General features: G+C 34.8%; 2 protein-coding genes across 10 annotated transcripts in view; one reads left to right on the top strand and one right to left on the bottom strand.

Annotated features, from left to right (window-relative positions):
* Positions 1 to 6242, top strand: part of LOC149778344 (disabled homolog 2-interacting protein-like) — a 377099-nt gene extending 370857 nt beyond the window's left edge. For 7 of the 8 annotated variants that reach the window (XM_089939159.1, XM_089939158.1, XM_089939161.1 and 4 more), the window contains one exon: positions 11 to 6242. In XM_089939159.1, the coding sequence (XP_089795285.1) occupies positions 11 to 263 (253 nt within the window). In that variant the 3' untranslated portion in view covers positions 264 to 6242. The remainder of the gene's footprint in view (positions 1 to 10) is intronic. The other variant, XR_016415494.1, reaches the window with a different exon arrangement.
* Positions 6243 to 14638: 8396 nt separating this feature from the next.
* The window catches only part of LOC149778343 (uncharacterized), a 32328-nt gene continuing 26531 nt past the window's right edge, over positions 14639 to 20435 (bottom strand). For both annotated transcript variants that reach the window (XM_089939156.1, XM_089939157.1), the window contains exon 9: positions 14639 to 20123. In XM_089939156.1, the coding sequence (XP_089795282.1) occupies positions 19978 to 20123 (146 nt within the window). In that variant the 3' untranslated portion in view covers positions 14639 to 19977. The remainder of the gene's footprint in view (positions 20124 to 20435) is intronic.

The following is a 20435-nucleotide window of genomic DNA, read 5'->3' as shown; positions in this document are numbered from 1 at the left end:
GTCTTTGCAGGTTGATAAGTGTAGAAGATGAGCTAAGGCATGAACAAGAAGAAATGCAGCAATCTATTCAGCAAAAGCAGAAAGTCATTGAAGCCCAGGAGAAGAGAATTCAGAGTCTGGATACTGCCAATAGCAAGTTGGTGGCAGCACTGAACAAACTTAAAGAACATTGTCAGACTACTCAAACCCAAAATGGATTAGCTGGGTCTTTGAAAGCAAAGCTTAAAACAGAGCTCCCATATTTCAAAACCAGCTCATGTTGAGGAGCTTTTTTACATGACAAATGAGAAATCCATATCTTAGGATTGTGGACGAAAAAGTGCAATAGAAATTCTGCCATTTGAAAGACTCCCTTTCATTATGGTGTTTGATAGTCTCTCTGGAGGGCGTCTTTGATTATAATGACAATACATGTTAAAAATGTTGTAAAATAGTCACATTTCCCATTAGCTATGCAGCTGGAAGTTATGTTGAAGTTCAATATTACATGTTTACTCCTGTCTTTCATGTAATAGTTTCAGACTAGTTCACATTTCATTTGTCCATGTTCTGTTACATTTTATAACGAAGCCATGGAATATGCCTCTGAAACACAGATTGAAATCTTGGTATTTTTGGCAGATTTCAGGATCATTTCATGAGGTTAGGATAGTATCCAGTTTGGGGGTGGGGGGCAGAGTTTTGTCATCCATACAGCATAAACTTTACTGTCATGCTAGGTGTAGAGAAACGGTATGTACTTTCATTTCGAGTATCATTTGCCTTTCTAAGACATAGGTATTTATATGTTTGCTTAAGTTGACACAGCAGTATATTTGCAAACAGGTTACAGAAAGTTATCACCAAGTGGCATACTATATTTTTATGGTTTCCATACCCTTCTGATTTTTAAGGAGGTCCTGGAATCCAGCTGGAATTTGAATTAGCAAAAATATCCTGGAAACCTTGAAATTTACTTTCTGTTATATGATATCCTGGAATTATATAATAAATATTTAAACTAAAAATTTTGTGGTAGAAAATGTTATTTTTCCACTGCAACTTTTCAGTGGACAGTTTGCAATTATCTTAAATGACTAAGAGGTTTTTGCACATATGCCTTGTTGTGTCTTTAATAAAAGCATCAGACTGTTATAATGGCTCCTGAAATTTGTCATTTTTGCCTTAAAATCTAGAAAATTCCTGGAAAATGATGATCTTTTTGGTGCAGGAACCCTGTACATTGCTGTTACAGTGTGCTATGCAGCTTTACTTACTGTTATATTATAGTGAGATGTCTGCTAAGCATCTTTACTGTTATATTATAGTGAGATGTCTGCTAAGCATCTTTACTGTTATATTATAGTGAGATGTCTGCTAAGCATCTTTACTGTTATATTATAGTGAGATGTCTGCTAAGCATCTTTACTCTTATATTATAGTGAGATGTCTGCTAAGCGTCTTTACTGTTATATTATAGTGAGATGTATCTTGTGCATCTTTACTTACTGTTATATTATAGTGAGATGTCTGCTAAGCATCTTTACTGATATATTATAGTGAGATGTCTGCTAAGCATCTTTACTGTTACATTATAGTGAGATGTCTGCTAAGCATCTTTACTGTTATATTATAGTGATATGTCTGCTATGCAGCTTTACTTACTGTTACATTATAGTGAGATGTCTGCTATGCAGCTTTACTGCTATATTATAGTGAGATGTATCCTGTGCAGCTTTACTTACTGTTATATTATAGTGAGATGTCTGCTGTGCAGCTTTACTTACTGTTATATTATAGTGAGATGTCTGGTCTGCAGCTTTACTTGCTGTTACTTTGTAGTGAGATGTCTGCTATGCAGCTTTGTTTAGTGTTATGTCACTGTAAGATGTTTGCTCTGCAGCTTTTCTTAGCTATTATGTTTGAGTAAAATGTTTGCTATGCAGTTTTGCTCAGCATAATGTTCCAGTAAAATGTTTCTATTGTAATTTTATTTATTAGCATTATGCTACAGCAAGATGTTCACCATGGAGCTTGCTTAGAGTTATGTTAGAGTAATATGTTTGCCATGGAGCTTGCTTAGTGTTATGTTACAGTAATATGTTTGCCATAGAGCTTTGCTTAGTGTTATGTTACAGTAATATGTTTGCCATAGAGCTTTGCTTAGCGTTATGTTACAGTAATATGTATGCCATGGAGCTTCCTTAGTGTTATGTTACAGTAATATGTATGCCATGGAGCTTGCTTAGTGTTATGTTACAGTAATATGTATGCCATGGAGCTTGCTTAGTGTTATGTTACAGTAATATGTTTGCCATGGAACTTGCTTAGTGTTATGTTACAGTAATATATTTGCCATAGAGCTTTGCTTAAGGTTATGTTTTTGTAAGATATAAAATTATGACATGAGGACTCCAGTGAAATTGTAAATGTCAAGTGATAAATGATGTTTATTTCTTCATACATTTCTTTTGAAATTGAGTTTTCTACAAAATGTATGTAATACATACCAAGATTGAGATTGCTTATACAGTAGAAATATTGCATCAGAGTATGACACCACGTTACTTTTCACTGTGCGATACAGTGTGTGAGTAAATAAGTAAGTTGTTGGTCCACCAAGTTAGTAATTATTGTTTTCGATTAAGGAAGGTCCTTTTCCGTCACACAGCAGTTAACTTGTAGAATATGTGTGATTAACTTGCATACAGTGAAATTATACACTGACTACTCCAAGACCAGTGAAATTATACACTGACTTCTCCAAGACCAGTGAAATAAGTTCGTTCAAAAGAAATTAATTTAAAAAAGAAAGAAGTTAAAGGGTTGTGATGATATTTCATTATTTCACTAGATCCTGAAATTTGTTAAATCTGAGTTGACTGTAAGTGGGACCCACTGCATGTACAAATACAATCTTTATTTTGTGTACCATTTTCATGTATTTATGAGATTGGATGAGCAAGCTTCAGCTGTGAGTGTTTTGTCATGTACCATTTATACTTGTGATTTAGATGCATGCATAACTGTATTGTGCCTTACAAAGTAATTGGTGCATATATTGATCACATTAATGAGCATTCTGTTATTGACTTGGTGTATACAAATTTCTCCCATTGTAAGTAAGGCTATCTTTTTATAATTGATTTAGATGACACAAGAAAATAGCAATCTGAAAACGTTTTCCTCACTTCCATTGCTGTCAGAAAACAGTTTAACATGATTATATTGTATCTTCATAATATTGTTTCTGCTATAGGAACAGGTGTATATATTTCTTCATAATTGTGTTTCTGCTGTAGGAACAGATATATATATTGCTAATCATTATCTGGAAATCCAATTTTTTCTCATTATTGAATATATATATATATATATATATATATATATATATATATATATATATCTATCAATCAATGCCTGAAATTATATTCCATAAGACTTCTTCCCAAGTCTTTCAATGTAAATATTACCTAGAGTGCAATTCCAATGTTTTACAGAGGTTTCTTTGAGAAATCTCTGGCAAATACATTTATGTATTTCAGAAACTGCTGGCCTGGTCAGATTTTATTTTTATTTCAATCAGCATAAAAAATTATGCATTAAAAGCAGTATTCAAAAACGTGCATAGATCCTTAGCAGTAAGGTGAAATTGGTACATCTTGTTACAACTCAGGAGTAGCTGACACATTTTTGAAGGAGATTACTTATGTTGCCTAAATATATTTTTTAAATTTCTTTAAATAATTGTTAGCTCTACTGGTCATAGACCAGTAGAGCCTATATGATGGCACATTATCCGTCATCCATCCATATGGATGGCACAAGTTTATTATTGCTGTTACTCCTACACTACTTGGAGGATTATGATGAAACTTCACTCACACACAGACACACACACACACACACACACACACAAAGTTCATTACAGGTTCAGGATGATCCTAAATTAAAACTGTGCCAGTAGGATATCCAATATAATTGCCACAGTGGCAATCTTAAAAATCTTATCATTGCTACTCCTAAATTGATGGCCATATCAACATTGGGTTTTTGCTAAAAGGCTTCTTGTAATTTCTAGTTGGCTGTATTCGAAAAATGTTATTGGTCTAACATCCAGTGTAACTGCCATGATTGCTGTCTTGAAAATCTTGTTGCTCCTTCCAAATGGGAAGTCTTATTGTTTTTACCAGAAGACTTCTTATGATATCTAGGTGTCCAATATGAAAATGTTGTCAATTTGACCTCAAATATGGCTGTAATGGTGACCATCTTGAAAATCTCGTTACTACTCCTGCTAGAGGCATGGTCATATTGACATGGTGTTTTCACCAAATGACTTCTAATATTTAATTGGTCCTAAATAAAAATTGTGCTATCTACATCTGAAATAGACATCATGATTACTATTTGGAAAATCTCGTCTACCTCTACAGAATGGATGGTCATATCAGCATGGAGTTTTCACCAGACAATTTATTATGTCAGCTTGGTCCTAAATGAATGGTTCCAATATTGTGTCCAGTAAGGATCCTGTTTGAAACTTGCTAAAACCTTGAGCATGCCCACAGGACAAGTAACCTCAAAATACTGCTGGACCTGTCCATAACCAACTGGTCTTGCATTCACAATTCAAGAAGACAGCATGAAGTCAGTGAATCAATGGTAAATGCAGGTATACATGAAATCAGACTATTAATAAGATTATCTACATTATGACAAATGGAAAAAGGAAAGAAAAACACATATGCATCAGTTTTATTAAATTCAGCATAACATGACAAAGCTACAAACTGTCTAGCTGATCCACATGACTCATCTAGAGGTAGGGCATTAAGATTGATGCAGCAATTGATGTCTTAATCATAGTTGTAATTCGATTGTGGATCCTTGTCCATTGACTTGTCAGTAATGGCATCAGAGCTTAAGAACAGCTCGCAAAGATGATGCCGTTGTATACAAAGTTATAGTTGCACATGAAATTTGGTCTGTGGAAAAATAAGTTCCAGCAGTGAATTGCTAGAACTAGATCAAATGCAACACACATGATCAAAATGTAGCTGAACAGTTGATGTTGTTTACTCATTTTTTGTTGATGCACCATGGTGAAATTTTCTGGCATCGGACCATCACACTGGTGGCTGTTTTGCACACTGAATATGACCACAATAGGTGAACACCTTGGGATCCTTGAAGTTCTTTTCTGCCAGTAAAGTGGCAGTCCCTTCAGTAGGACTTCAGTTGGAATGGAAAAAGAATTAAAAAATTCAGTCACACACATGGCCTTTAGGAATTTTGAAACTGGGTGGGTGGGCCTATGCAGATACGAGGCCAGACTTGGCTATCAAACAATTGTGTGCATAGTAGTCCAGTCGGGCAGCTGTTTGCAGGTCCACTCACTGCCACAGCTATATATAAAATTGCACAACCGAGTTTATCCTCCCTTGTTCCTACAGTGTTTATTTGGTCTGTAATTTAGCATTCTTTGTGTACTAATACAATAGGAGTGAAAATTAAACTGTCTAGATTACCAGGTCTCTACTAAATGTTTTATATTCTGCTTGTTTGGATTCATACAAACTTTTTGCTGACTGTGGAACCCTCATTAATTGGATTATTATTTTTGTTAACCTGTTATGGTTTATTATGATCCAAACTGACCTATCACTGAAGTGTAATGTCGTGATTTGATGGCTCTGTTAATGGGGAGGGGAACAGATAGTAAGACAGGAAGGGAGCTTGTTTTCTACATCTGAGGACTAAGTATTGATTGTCATTTCTTCATGAAAAATGTTAACAAATGCATGCACATGAAAGAGGCATTATTTAAAGTAAATGTGTGTGATGTGTAATTTAGTATGTGACATCTCTGTATTAGATATTTTTAAAAAAAATCCCATCTTCCCCAAGCATTAAAGTACATATGTCTATAGTATATTTTTATGTCAACACGTGAAGAAAACTTGCAGTCGCTATGTTAAATGGGCTGTTAATAGTCCTCATATCTTAATTCATACTGTAGTTTCTGTTGCACTGTAATGGTTTAGGGCATTTTTTATGCTAACATTCTTTTATGCAGTGTTGGTAAATCTGTACAGTGAATGTATATTAAATGGGGTTTCCGTTTTTGTAAGTAAAGTTCACATCTTAACTTATGACTTTGTTATGTTGCTTGTTTGAAAATCATTGTATATTGATATTTATTGACATTTTTTCGAAAATCATGTCAGGTAGGAGAAATAAAACAGTAAACCCATACAAAATGAGATTTCTTCATGTTTTACACTGCCACCACCACCAAACCAATCCCTATTTAGTATTACAATGGTAGTTTGAGGCAAAAATGCAGAGAACACTAGACAGTGTTCTATATATATATATATATATATATATATATATATATATATATATATATATATATATATATATATAAAAGTTTAGTAAATGGAATTAATAGCAATAAATGCAAAGATACTTGATGTTTCTTAAAATGAATGTTTAAGCCTAGATCTAAAAACATATTCTTACCCTCTTGTTACTTATTTTAAATTGATGCAGCACCTTTTGATTAATCATTTTGTGGGAGAAGTAGTTTCAAACAAATTCATTGAATTAGTTGGCAAAAATGTAACAAAAGTCTGCTTAAAACGTTTCAAATCTGGAATATACGCATTCACCCCAAACATCTGACACAGAGACTCTGATATTTTCTTGCATTCTATGCAGACATGGACAAGGAAGAAGTAAAGCAAACTTCTAAATAATCCATACACAAAGTCTACCAAATACTTTCAGTCTTGTCCTGTAACAGACATGTAGTTGCTAACTATTACGATTTTGGCCTATTCATTACAATTTAATAATAGTAATACATTCCCTTTTACTACCAGATTGCTTACCTTTCCAGGACAGAAAGTACTGTAAGTGGCATAAGAAAATTCCTTCCATTTGTTGGCAAGATCCAGAAAGGTCAGAACAAGAAATAACACAGACCCATAGCATAGGCCAATGCACAGTAACCATCCTCATTTTTCTAAGAACGTAGTTTTGAATCTGTTAAATTCATCATACTACAAGTTTCTGTATAGCACAAGTGTTTGCACCCTCAATCCCATATATCCAACTGGAATTTGAATTTAAAGAAAATATCCTAGAATTTGATATTTAAAAATTGAACTAAAAATAGGGGAAAGTACATGTTTATCCCCTACTGTTACTTTGCAGTGAATTGTTTTTGCAATGGTAATATTATGTTAGTAGCTATAGTTAAGTCTTGTAACTAAGAGATTTTTGCACATGTGCTGTATTTGTGTCTTTAAACAAAGTTACAAACTTTAAAAATGGCTCCTGAAATTTTTCATTTTTTCCTTCAAATCTCCTGGAAAATAAAAACCATATTGGTGCAGGAACTCTGTTTCAGGCTCTTGAGTAGGTACAGTCTCTCCATTCATCTATATATTTGCTTGTGACCAGCATTTTAGCCTAAATATAAAATGAAAACATATGGTTTGATGACTTGTTGACTAAATATTTTGTGTTTATTTTTAGACTTGCTTATTGGGTCGTATAACAGTATTATCTTCTGGTAGTGTGTTCCATCAGCATGATTTATAGTGCTTCAGTCTCAAACTCCTGGCATACCATAGTCTAATTGGTCATAAATGAAAATGGTGCTGCTTAGACATCTAGTATGACTGCCATAATGGCCATCTTGGCCATTTAAAAAAAAAAATTACTGCTCATTCTGAATATTAAGTTATAAAATGACATTTCACCAGAACACTCTTTACGAGGTTAGTCTTAAACAGAAATTGTGCTGATCTGATGTTTAATATGGCTACTACTGTGCCCCTCTTGAAAATCTTGTCACTTTTTCTCTGGAATGAATGGTCACATCGACATGTATTTTTAATTAAAATTCTTCTATGATGATATGAGATAAATATGACTGCATCAATAGTCTTTAATATTGTTTATCATTACTTCTTCAAGTTGACATTGTGCTTTCATGAAAGGACCTGCGTCTAGTTGGTACTAAGTAAAAATAATGCCATTCTCCAAAGAATTCGCCAAGAAACGCACAGAGATGCCGCCTTTTCCACCTTTCTTCAGGTCTCCTGCCTCCTACCTGTCAATTCAGTCGGCGGAGTATGAAGAGATTTGCGTCATACGCCCTCAGGCTTATAGGACAAGAAAATTACCTTGGGCTCGGCCAATGTGGGTATGTGAGAAAGCTTACCGGTAGCTTCTCATGGGTCGGTGGTTCTTTTCCGGGTTTTCCCGCGTTTTTCCTCCACCATTTAGACTGGCCGCCATGTATCGCCTATCTTGTGCTGAAAATGGCGTTAAACCCTATAAACAACAAAACAACAACAAGAAAATTACTTCCAGTTTTGAGAGACTCTCTCAGGCTGTCTCATATACAGATCTCCCTTTGCTCCACAATTCGGCTATGGTCAATTAGAAAGACGTTGTCAAGGCCAAGAGTAAGAAGCGGTCATTCCTCACCACCACCACCACCACCACCTGTCTTCCTCTATGCTGAGTCCTTTGGTCTCTGTGGCTGGCAACAAGGTACATACCCCTGCCTGGCTTCTTAAGCCTTGTGATGGACACTGGGGCTCACAAATGGGCATTTCCATGGAGACCTGGACTGACTTTCAAATTAAGATGCTTGAGGTTTTGGAACTTATGTCTAGGTTGCATGCATAGCCTCGCATATACAATCTTTTCTGGGCAGCTTCGTTCCATCTTCTATTTTTATATCTTCTTGTACTTAATTATACATTTTGCTGAAGTGCTGTGAAATACATACATACATACATACATACATACATACGATAGGAAGGTGGTTGGATGTCCATGTTAAGTATTTCAACTTGGCATATTCAGAAAGAAGAGTTTGGTGAAGCATGCTCTTAAAAGAAATGGAGTGTTGATGTTTCTTTAATATCGTTGGGAATGATATTCCACAGCACTGCTACAAAATTTATAAAAGATGTTTTGTATACAAACGTTTTGAATTTAGACGTATACAAATCAGAGTATGAAATATACCATGGATTGTGTGAATGAATATTGGAAACTGGAATTAGGAGATCGTTGATATATTGTTTAGTCATGTTATGAAAAGATTTATGTGTTAAAATAGCATCAAAAGAACTTTCCTCGAAAATTTCAAGGTAATCATTGTAAATTAGCAACTAATGTGAGGATAGTAGTCTTTTTGCGCTAATTCTAGTGGCTGGTTTTGCATTAGCAGCATTACAATTCCCTCGTATGATGCAACCATTATATATATATGATTATGTAGTCTTTAAGTAACAGAAAAGATAAAACCAACACGTTTTGTAAATTTAAACAAGCAATATTGTGAGTTGAATCCCAAATAATCATAAATGTTCTATCACAAGTCCAAAATTAAAGAATTTTCTAGAGAATTCCAATATTGGATGTACTGATCTACCAACAGTCTTGAATGAGCTGATGTAGCAATAGTCCAGATGTATGATTGATATAATCCAGAATGTGTCTGAATGAATCCAAAACGATCTCAAAGTAGTGTTTGTGTTCATAATGGTAATAAGCACATTGTAATTCTAATTAATTATTTTTAAATAAATGATTTCTCGTCAATTCTACCTGAACACAATACATAATTTCATAGACTGAACATAAAGGGGAATTAAAATCATTATGTTTACCTCATTCTTATATAAAAATATAAGACAATAAAATGTCCAGGATATGAGTAAAAACTTAGCTAAGTTTGTAAACATAGCCAACTATTTTTAAGACAGGTAGGCCAAAACTACTGTACTTTTAACCATGGATAAAGACAAAATAAATTAAATGTGCATAATACTGTTCACTAAGGCTATTCTGGAGGATATTGCAAAAAAATCTTCCCACGATAATTGCCTGTCAATCGTCACATCTCAAAGCTGTTGATTTTATTCTGGAGGATATTGCAGAACACGCATTTTTAAAAATTCTTCCACGATAGTGGCCTGTCAATCGTCACTGCTCAAAGCTGTTGGTTTTATTCTGGAGGATATTGCAGAACACGCATTTTTTTTTTTAAATCTTCCCACGATAGTTGCCTGTCAATTGTCACATCTCAAAGCTGTTGGTTTTCGATGTTATTTTTTTCCCCCTGAACCAATATATTGATATAATCTAAACTTGCTATTTTTGGCCACGATCCAATGATCAATTTTGTTTCTTCTTTTCTGTATTTAATTCAATGCGCTTGTTTCTTGTTTTGCGCCACTGTATAACAGTATCAACATCCTGTTGTAAAATTTGTTCAAGAGAAGGGATTGTATCATCCATGGCATGTAAGATTGTGATATCCGCAGAGATATCAGTGGTGGTATTCATATCGAAGAAGGAAATCATTAATGAGAAGGAGAATGATCAAAGAGCTAACAATAGAGCCTTCAGAGACTCCAAGTTTGAGATATTATAATAAACAAGAGATGTGTCACAAAAACAAACACATTGCTGTGCTTCATGAATTTTCTGTATAGTACAAGATGCCAGCACAAAGTTTACAAAAAATAATTATTCTATTTTACTATAGTATTTTTTATCGTCCCATATCAGAAGGAACAGGAGCTATGAAGCTTTTCTAAATTGTCCATGTGTCTATTTTTTTTTTATTTTAATGCAAATGCGTCAATACTGTTTCCATCTCTTTATTGACAACATGTTCCCTACTTTTTAAGTACTTGCAATTTATGCAGTTTTTGTAAGAAAAGAAGGAGTTTTGTATGCAACATTTAATCACTTAAAATTAAGTTATTGAATACATAAATGAATGAAACTTGAGCTCTATTTTTTTTAAAAAAGAATGTGTCTATGGAGAACGCAGTCAGTCGACTCTAATATAGTTTGCAGCTAATGAAATCGTTTTGTCAATGCATTCGGCACAATCTTTTATTAGGGATCAGGTTATTTTTGTACTTTCTTTTGTTGAGGAAATAATTTTAAGTCTTACTAATATAAAAGGCACATAGTACAGACAACAATAAAATGTAATTAGAAGATTTGTCAAATGCATGTGACATAACAGAATTGGTTGTATTTGTTGTATGTGTGTGTCGATTAAAAGTGCGTGTGATTTAAATTTTCAACGTGGCTTTAACAATTTTTCAGTCATATGGCTACAGTGTCTGCAGTGGCAGTTTATAGTAATGTCTAGCACTGGGGCATCATGCTGCAGACATGTATAAGGTTTAACGGTACTAATTGTACAACCCCAGGTGGTGGGAGCTTAAGGTGTATTCAGAAACGAAAAACAAAACAAGCTGAGATCGGAGCATTATGTAAGAGTTATACTATCTGTTTGGCTTTAAAAAAAAAAAGTTGAGCTTCTTGGCAACATGTGAGATTATGTTAATTCATATCTAGATCATATTTTGTATTTTTATGACTTTTTTTTTATAAATGTGGTATACGTGGCTGAATATGTGTTTGTCGTGACTAGAAAACTCTTAACAATGTCTAGTTCAAGCAGAGTTATCTCTCTTAAATGCAATGGAGTACCTGGTTTTGTCATTGTCAAATTGACAATCTAACATTGTTCTCTATGACAGTATGTGACATGCATACTGAGGTAGGTATATAAACTATATTTATTTCACACAACATTGACCGCTCCGGTGGTCTAGTGGTTAGAGCATCCGTCTCGGAAGCGGACGGTGATGGGTTCAAACCCCGGTCGAGTCATACCAAAGATTTGCAAAAATGGTACTAACAGCTGCCTCACTAGGCGCTCTGCATTAAGAGGTTAGTGTTGGGACTGGTCAGCCTGGTGTCAGGATAATGTGACTGGGTGAGACATCATGCTACATGTCTGCGGCATGACGTCCCAATGTTAGACATCACTATCAACTAACACACTGCAGCAGTATGGCTGAAAATTTGAAAAAAAATCAGAATCGTGATACCAGCATGATGTCCCACTCAGTCACATTATTCTGACACCAGGCCGATCAGTCATAACACTAACCTCTTGATGCTGAGTGCCTAGCTCATTTATATAAATCTTCGGTATGACTCGGCCGGGGTTCGAACCAGTATTCAGGGTGGACGCTCTAACCACTAGGCCACTATAATGGTATATTCATGTCTTTGAAAAGTTTTCTAATAAGTATTTCTTGAGAAACAAAGTTGACTCTTCCACAAAGAAGGTCCAATAAAATGGAAAAAGTCAGGGAAGTGTTTATGTAGGTCGCAATGGGTTTTTAAAATAATGTCGCTTGGAACTCACTTACTGAACTAGCTTCGTGCTTTTTTATTATCATTATCCTGTGCAATGCACAATGTTGATTGACATTCCATGAATATTACGTTAGCAGGTAATGCCGAAGTCATATCGACCGTTCTTTGAATTATAGTAGCAGGTAATAAACAGGTCAGGTGGCAGGGTCCAGTTTCGTAATTTGGCCCCTGGCAAATTTCTTAACTTAAGGCTATGGTGTGACTTTTTCAGCTATTATTGTTTAGTATTTATAGATATGGATATATTTGTGAACTAGGTGTTTTGGGTTTGTGTTGTTCTTGAAACTGATGTCAGGCATGTACACCTTCCATAGTTGCTCTGCAGTATGTTGATAGTGAAATACCAATAGTTGGCTAGGAAGAAGAGCTAGCCTCCCATAGCAGTAGACACGTGGGTTCAAGGCAACTAGAGTATCTCAAAAACGGCTTGGATGACAACTATTCTGAATTGCATCAAACTATTTAGTAGACAATGTTTTTCAAAATTTTCATCCAGGGAAAGGGCTTGCGTTTGCACTGTGAGCACCACATGCTGTCAAAAATGGCATTTGGATGTGAAAAATGCATGTATAAAATAGGGGTTGGGGTGCATAAACCTCTTCTGCTGTGAACTGTCATTGACTTCTCTGGTCAAGTGAATACTATTCTTATGCTTTGTTTTAATATAGGTATCTAAAAATATGGACCTTTTTGACCTCACTTGTGTATTTGATTTTTTATGATTTTTTTATACTAGGTCGCTGATTGCGGCATTAAATTTGTACATAAAAACTGGACCCTGCCCCCTCATATCCACCATTCTTCGAATACTACAATGACAGATAATTTACAGGTCATATCAACATATTGCATTAATAAAGTACATGTTGCCCGCGACTTTGCCTTTATCTGCTTATTTGCATCATAGGGTGTGGTCTTAAAAATTGCTTAATTGGTCCGCGCCTTGAGGAAGCTGCAAATACCTGATCTAAATAAACAACGTGAGGACATTGAAAGATTAACCTTTATTGCCACCATGCCACCATCAGTATATGGTGGTAGAAGAATTACTGTTAACCATATGCAGGAGAAGAAGAGTTTAGTGTAACTTAAATAAAATATATGTTTCATCACGACATGACTTCAGATAAATAAATATATATTAGCAGTAATCACACATGCATGCACGCACACCCACACCACGAGAGAGAGAGAGAGAGAGAGAGAGAGAGAGACCAACCGACGGAGAGGATGTATCTGGGTCAAAGCTCTGGTTTGTAATTTAATGTATGTTGCACCGGTACAAAGATTTAATTGCAGTGTGGCAGTTTGTAGTGATGCGTAGCACTGGGGCATCATGCATCATGTCCCACTCAGTCACATTATCCTGACACCGGGTCAACCAGTCATAACATTAACCTCTTAATGCTGAGCGCCTAGCGAGCGAGGCAGCTGTTAGAACAATTTTTATAAGTTTGTGGTATGACCCTGCCGGTGTTCGAATCCGCGACCTCCCTCATCCGAAGAATCGCTTTAGCCATTTAGGCCACCGGAGTGGTCGGTTCAACAGCTCTGGTCGAATGGTTAAGAGCCACCACGTATGGCTCGCCCCTCCCAGTCTGCATACAGATGTCTCAAGAGCCCCTTAATTCGCTGTAGACTCATTGATCCTGAGGCTTTGGTACCTCATTGCGAGAAAACCAATATCGTCCCCCGTTCCAACGTCACCATCGACAGCAAAATAAGGGTTATACGAAACCCCACAGTTCTACGACTCTACATCCAAAACAGCTAAAAAAAAGATAATGACTAGAGCCGTGCAGCACAGGAGACAGTAAAATAGAAATGCAATGATATATGCTACGCATGCGCTCACATGAAGTTGCTTCGCTAAGTATTAAATCATGCCATCACAACTACTGTACATTATTATTATTATTATTATTATTATTATTATTATTATTATTATTATTAAATTATTATTATTATTATGACTAGGTTCTTACATGAATCTGTATCCGACAATAATAATCTTATTGAATTAAAAGAGCTCGAAATTTTCTCATCCTTCAATACACACAACGTATAAATGAATTCGATTAGTCTGTTCACTGATAAAACGGCTAACTTAAAACAGACCAATCGTTGTGTTGTGATAATACAGTCTGATTTGATTGTACAAATAGCCTGTTTGTGGTGAAATCCACGGACCGACAACTTAAGGTAATCGGTTGTACCAATGCAAGCACATTGCTCGTGGGTGAACCGAACTCACTATTTCGAAATAACTAACGACATAATAACCACCCAAGAAAACTTTGTACGCGGAAACGAAACCTGATCACATTTTCGTTCAGGTATAATGCATACACATTAAGAACACACAATTCCGTGACAATATAAAATGTCTTTAATCAATTGCATTATAGTTTGCAAACAAATTAGGTTTCTTATTAACAGTCTTAAGAGGGTATCTAATACAGCTGTGATTTAATGGTGAACCGTCAGTGGCTTATTATCAAGTACAAAATTTGTCCAAAAAAAAATAGGTATTTTCAAATGATTATGTCCTTTTGTGTAGGATATCTAAAATATATGCTGCGTTCGGAATACGAATTTGTATTCAGATCATTGCAGTCTAATATCTCATCCAAGTAACAAGAATCTTATCCAAATCTCAATGAGGATTTTTTTTAAAAAGAAAATTATTAAATTGTGATATGTTAACTCAGATAGCGTTTGCCAGCTATTTTCTTCAAATAATACAGAGTATGTAATATGTTTACTTCGAGACCAGTTCTAATTCTAGCAGTTTCAAGTTCTATACATTCAAGCAGATACCAATGCTATTTCTAGGTTACTGCATTTGTATGCAAAATATGAACGAGTCTTTCTTTTCTTCTTCTTCTTCGGAAAAACGCTGCTCGGCCTTTGGGAGTACATTATTATTCCGAGAAGACAAGTTCATATTTTCCAATACAAATGAAGTAACATTTTTATTATAAAGTAATTTTCTTATTTACCTTAGGCTTAAATATATTTTAAAAAAATACTCCACAAGAAGCAAAATAACTGATTTAATGCTGTATTGAAAAAAATACACAACCGTATTTTCATCAATACACGATAACATTATTAACGTGCATATAGCGCCGCTCAAGAATTATAGTTCTGGCCTACTTAAAATTGAAATTTAGAGTCATTTTGTGAATGATGTCGCATTGCAACAACTTTTACATTTAGTTAGGAATTGATAGATTTTTTTATGTTGATCCAACTCAATTCTGCATTTCTGATCATGATGGACTGGATTCTAGATCAATTCAGTGCAGGAAGAAGAATGTGATTTCAGTTGGAAATGTATTCGAAATTACATTACAGTTTCGGTGTGTATCAAGTTTTGCAGGACATTCATTCGTATTTGCAGAACTAAGAAAATACATTTTGAGGAAATTCAAGATGCATAAATGTTAAGTATATTTATTACCATTCTTATTACCAGCTAAATAAGGCGCATGTTTATGCTCCGTCACTCGCATCTCGCATTTGGAGGACATCCAGCTATGACCTGTAGCATACAGCGTGTCTTCTATTGCTAGGCTAACATTGTATGAAAATACTTACACAGGGAAAATTGCAAAGAAGATGCTGTGTAACATTCCATTCAGCCAGAATAAATAATAGTTCTGGATCGTAATGGTTAATTGGCTCTGAGGCTCTTAGTTCCCTACCCACACCTTCAGCTGCATTTGTTTTCTCGAATCTAGTATTTTGACAGACTTGTAAAATGTACATCTCTGATAGATATGCTATAGCTATTGACCTCAGTATGCTTCATGCTACATTTTTATAGACCCAAGACAACACTCGTCATAGTCTGAACCATTCTATTTGTGAAAAGATACGAATATTTCTCCTAATAACTGTTTCAGTGATCTAAATGGTATTTTCAATCGATGAGTCTCTTACATTTGTTGTTGACTTTGCAAATATCACATTCTTTCGTGTGGTTGTTTAAAAGTTTTGTTCTGACTCAGTGAACTCGTCCACATCGTTAACTTTATCATTTATAATTTTAAATGGACGAAACAACTTGTTTAGTGCATACACAAACAAATCTAATCTACCGAAACCTAAATCGTCTACTAAACGAATGTGCATGGTTTGTTTTCAAAGTAGTTTCTAATACACTCTACTATTGTTAGGCACACGTGTCGTACAGGTGCGTGCAATATCAAGGTGTTCATTATCTTAAAATAGTGCACGATTCTGACAATGTAAAGTGAACGGAGATAAAATGAGCATATAATAAGTGTGCGTATTCTTGGATGGGTCTAATAAATTCTAAGTACATTTTCTTAAAAATAATTTTTCAATGTAGTTGACATTTAAGATATTAAGTCGACACATGTGCTTCAGTGAAGATATTACTTATCTGCCATTTTCAATAACATCAAGATGCCCACGATCATTGCTTCATTAAAAAATACGTCAATCAGCATTCAAACATTAATGTTTTAAGAGTAACCTATCTTGTGGGAATATAGTTTGTAACAACAAATAGCCTAGGCAAAGCAATCGTGGTTCAGTTTCTGCATTGCGGTCTTAGTAAGGCATTTAACAAGGTATGGAAATATAGACTTTATCTCAAACTTAAAAATATGCAGTATTCTAGATACACATTATAATTGGATTTTAAACTATCTAGAGAACAGACAGCAAATAATTAGATGGTAAAGTTTTTAATTAATCCGGAGAACAAGCTAAACAGGAGTTGCAGAGATCTGTCCTTAGCCCATTACTATTTCTTCTCTACATATATGACACAAATGAATATGTCTTGGGATTAAAATTGACCCTCGGAAAACGCTTCTAGTTGATCTTTTCTATAGAAGTCTTCGTTTCGTTTATTGAATAATGAAATAAATTAGAAGATACAAATGAAAATAAATCGGAAACTCCCAACTAGACTTTGTATTAAAATGCGACTGTAGTCTTGATATGATAACAGCATTCACAATAAGCCGCTTAAATACAGTCATAAAACGATTTGAAATTACAAATTTAACAAATGAACCTGCCGGAATTACTGCCAAGTCAAGAATTTGCATTGATCTATTAAATACAAACAAGTTATTCATTATTAATTAATACCGTTTGTGTCAAACCTTAACACAGCAAGCATTCAAATCCTATTTAAGAAATTCCTATGGATACAAATCATGCTACACTAGGACTTGCACAATCAGATAGAACAGATGAAACCTACTCTGACAGGAGTGTTAACCAATCTATGTGAATCTCATATACCACATAAAACAATAAACATAAAGGCAAATAACAAATCATTGATGACTAATGAAATTAGATTAACCATGCAATAATGTATATACTGCATTGAAAACAAAATTTAGCAATAAGAAGAATACATAGTTATATTATTAGAGGACCAACTATAGACAAAAATGTAATTGGACACTATAATTGAAGAATACCTTCAATCATTACAACCATCACTTCAACATAAGTATAAGTCTATCCGTTCATATAAAGGATAGAGCATGATAAAAAGCAACACTAAATTCAAAACTCAAGATGATTCTCCGCCTTCATTATAATGTAAAGATAATGTCAAATGGGTAATGATTTAATACTGAATTTATGACACGAGTCGAATAATGTCCAGCTTGTGCGAACCATGGCACGCAAACGTTGGACATTATTCAACAAGTTTCATAAATTTAATATTAAATCATTACCCATTTGAGATTTTTTGGGGGTTTTATTTCAGTGGAAATTATTTATATAGGATGAAGAATGAATAATTTCGTTCATTCTGACAGACGATGCACCTTTCATTTGTTGTACTTAAAATATAGTCCCAAACAATGTTGAACTATTAAAATTAGATTTTAATTTTTTTTACAAACTATAAATCAAGGAACAAGCGTCAAATCAGAATAAACATCATTTTTATAATGGCAAAATCATTTTTATAATGGCAAAATCATTTTTATAATGGCAAAATCATTTTTCAAAACAGAATGATTAATGCGATGTGATGTCACATTGTTAGATACGGTACACAGTAGGCCTGGAGTACATGTTTACCCTAAAATGTCCCTTTCAGAACAAAACATTTCATTGTTGCGGTTTTCATGTCAAATAGGATTACTGGATGCAGAAATTCCCATATTTACTGTAATGCATTTATGACCGGATACTTTGCAGTATTTGACTGGAATAGTAGACTGTATACATGATATAAACAAATTTCTTTTTTAGTCTGATTTGCATCACACATTTATCGCGTAAATATGCTGTGGTTGGATAAAGTTCTGTCAGTTGTGAGACCGTTTTTTGTCCACATTCTTCTGTGAACAGAGGTGAGCTTATTTACTTTTATAAGTTGACATTTAAACCACGCTTGTATTTAGGGTGGAATTTATGTTACAGATATACCTCCCCCTTCCATCTCCACCCACCCACACGCTATCAAATGAGCAATAACCTTAGTTTTGCTTCTTGTTGTTGTCCTTGTCTTGGAGTTTTACACCATTTTTCTTATGATGATTTAGTAATACATGACATAACAAACCTATGTGGGGGTAAATTGTCCATATTTTGACAGCCGAGAGAAATTTCCTCAATTTCCTTTCGGGAGTCGAGTTGAAAATGGCCTAAAAAATGTTTATTGAAAATGAATCATTCCAGAAGGCTTGGTTAAAAAGTTTTTTTTTCTTCTACCATCGCAGTCAATCATTAAATAGAATACTGCACACTATTTTAATTGACTTATTTGGACCAATCAGAATCATATAAAGTCATATGTTCACATGTTATAATATCCAGAAAAAACGTAAACTGCACATATTATAGGCAAAGTGTGCCGACTATGTGATAAAATGGTTAATTTCATATCCACGCACTAAACAAGGCCGAGGCACTATGTAAAAAAGGGTAATGGATGGTCTTGGAGGTGGTCACTGTGTACAAAAGGGAAATGAAAGAACCAAGAGGTGGGCCTTATGTACATAGGGAAAGGGGAGAAGGAAGCAGGGACCAGAAAGTGGGCACCATGTACATAGGGAAATGGGTGGACTAGGAGATGGGCACTATGTACAATTGGCAATGGGGAACCAGGAGGTGGACAATATATACATGAAGAAACGGGTGGACTAGGAGGCGGGCACTATGTACATAGGGAAATGGGGTGGGGGCAGGAAGTATGCACTATCTAAACGGGAAAATGGGGAACCAATAAGTGGGTACTATGTACAGGGGAAATGATTGGAGGGCTTGGGAGCTGGAGATACAGAATTACAGGATAAAAACGAATGACCTAACGTGGGGCGTGAATAAGGTAATCTAGTAATTATATTTGTTTCAAACTCATCATTTTATCCCGGATGCCATTAGGGTCAGTCAAAAGTAATAACAGGAAACAGAAAACGAACACACAGAGCAAAGGAAGGGCAGCTGGTCATAAATGCGAATACTGCGTTGCCCTCTTCAAGCGATGACAACACGTTTATACACATGAATACCATTAATTATCTAGGCCTTTTTAAGTTCAATATCACACGGACATTTAAAATATCTATATAAAATGCTGAATTTAACCCACCATTAGTGTTTTTAAAAAGGTACGTGGCTGCTTTACTCAGTTCCTATCAATGTCATATTACAACATCCCTCAAATGCAGTCGACGTGTGGACACCCCACAGGTCTCAAAATCTATACATCGGAAAGCCATTCTGGCTCATTGCAATCGTAATGCTCTTCATGGTTTCCATCCATCTGCTAGCCAGACTGTTGGAAAAAGTCTTGAAAATGTACGATCTATGTTTCGCTTCAAATTTCAGTGCATATGTTCCTATAAAATATAAGAATTAAGTCAATTAATTAATAATGTCTGATAAAACAAGTTATATTGTGTGCTTGGTTTTCGTTTAACATATCAATTTTAAGCCTATCGTTTATATTTAGATTAGTAAGAACAAGTTAAAACTATAGTGAATTAAATAATACTAAATAATACATATATTTAAAATATCAATTTTAAGCCTATCAAATAGATTAGTAAGAAGAAGTTAAAATATAGTGAATTAAATAATACTAAATAATACATTTATTGCAAGATGATATAAATAAACAACTGTAATATTTCCCATTGACTGTTGGAATG

This window comes from Sinohyriopsis cumingii, chromosome 17, assembly GCF_028554795.1.
Source record: "Sinohyriopsis cumingii isolate HCF-2022 chromosome 17, ASM2855479v2, whole genome shotgun sequence".
Taxonomy (NCBI): Eukaryota; Metazoa; Mollusca; class Bivalvia; order Unionida; family Unionidae; genus Sinohyriopsis; species Sinohyriopsis cumingii.
The sequence above is the reverse complement of the archived record's forward strand: the minus strand, read 5'-3'. Positions and strand labels throughout refer to the sequence as shown.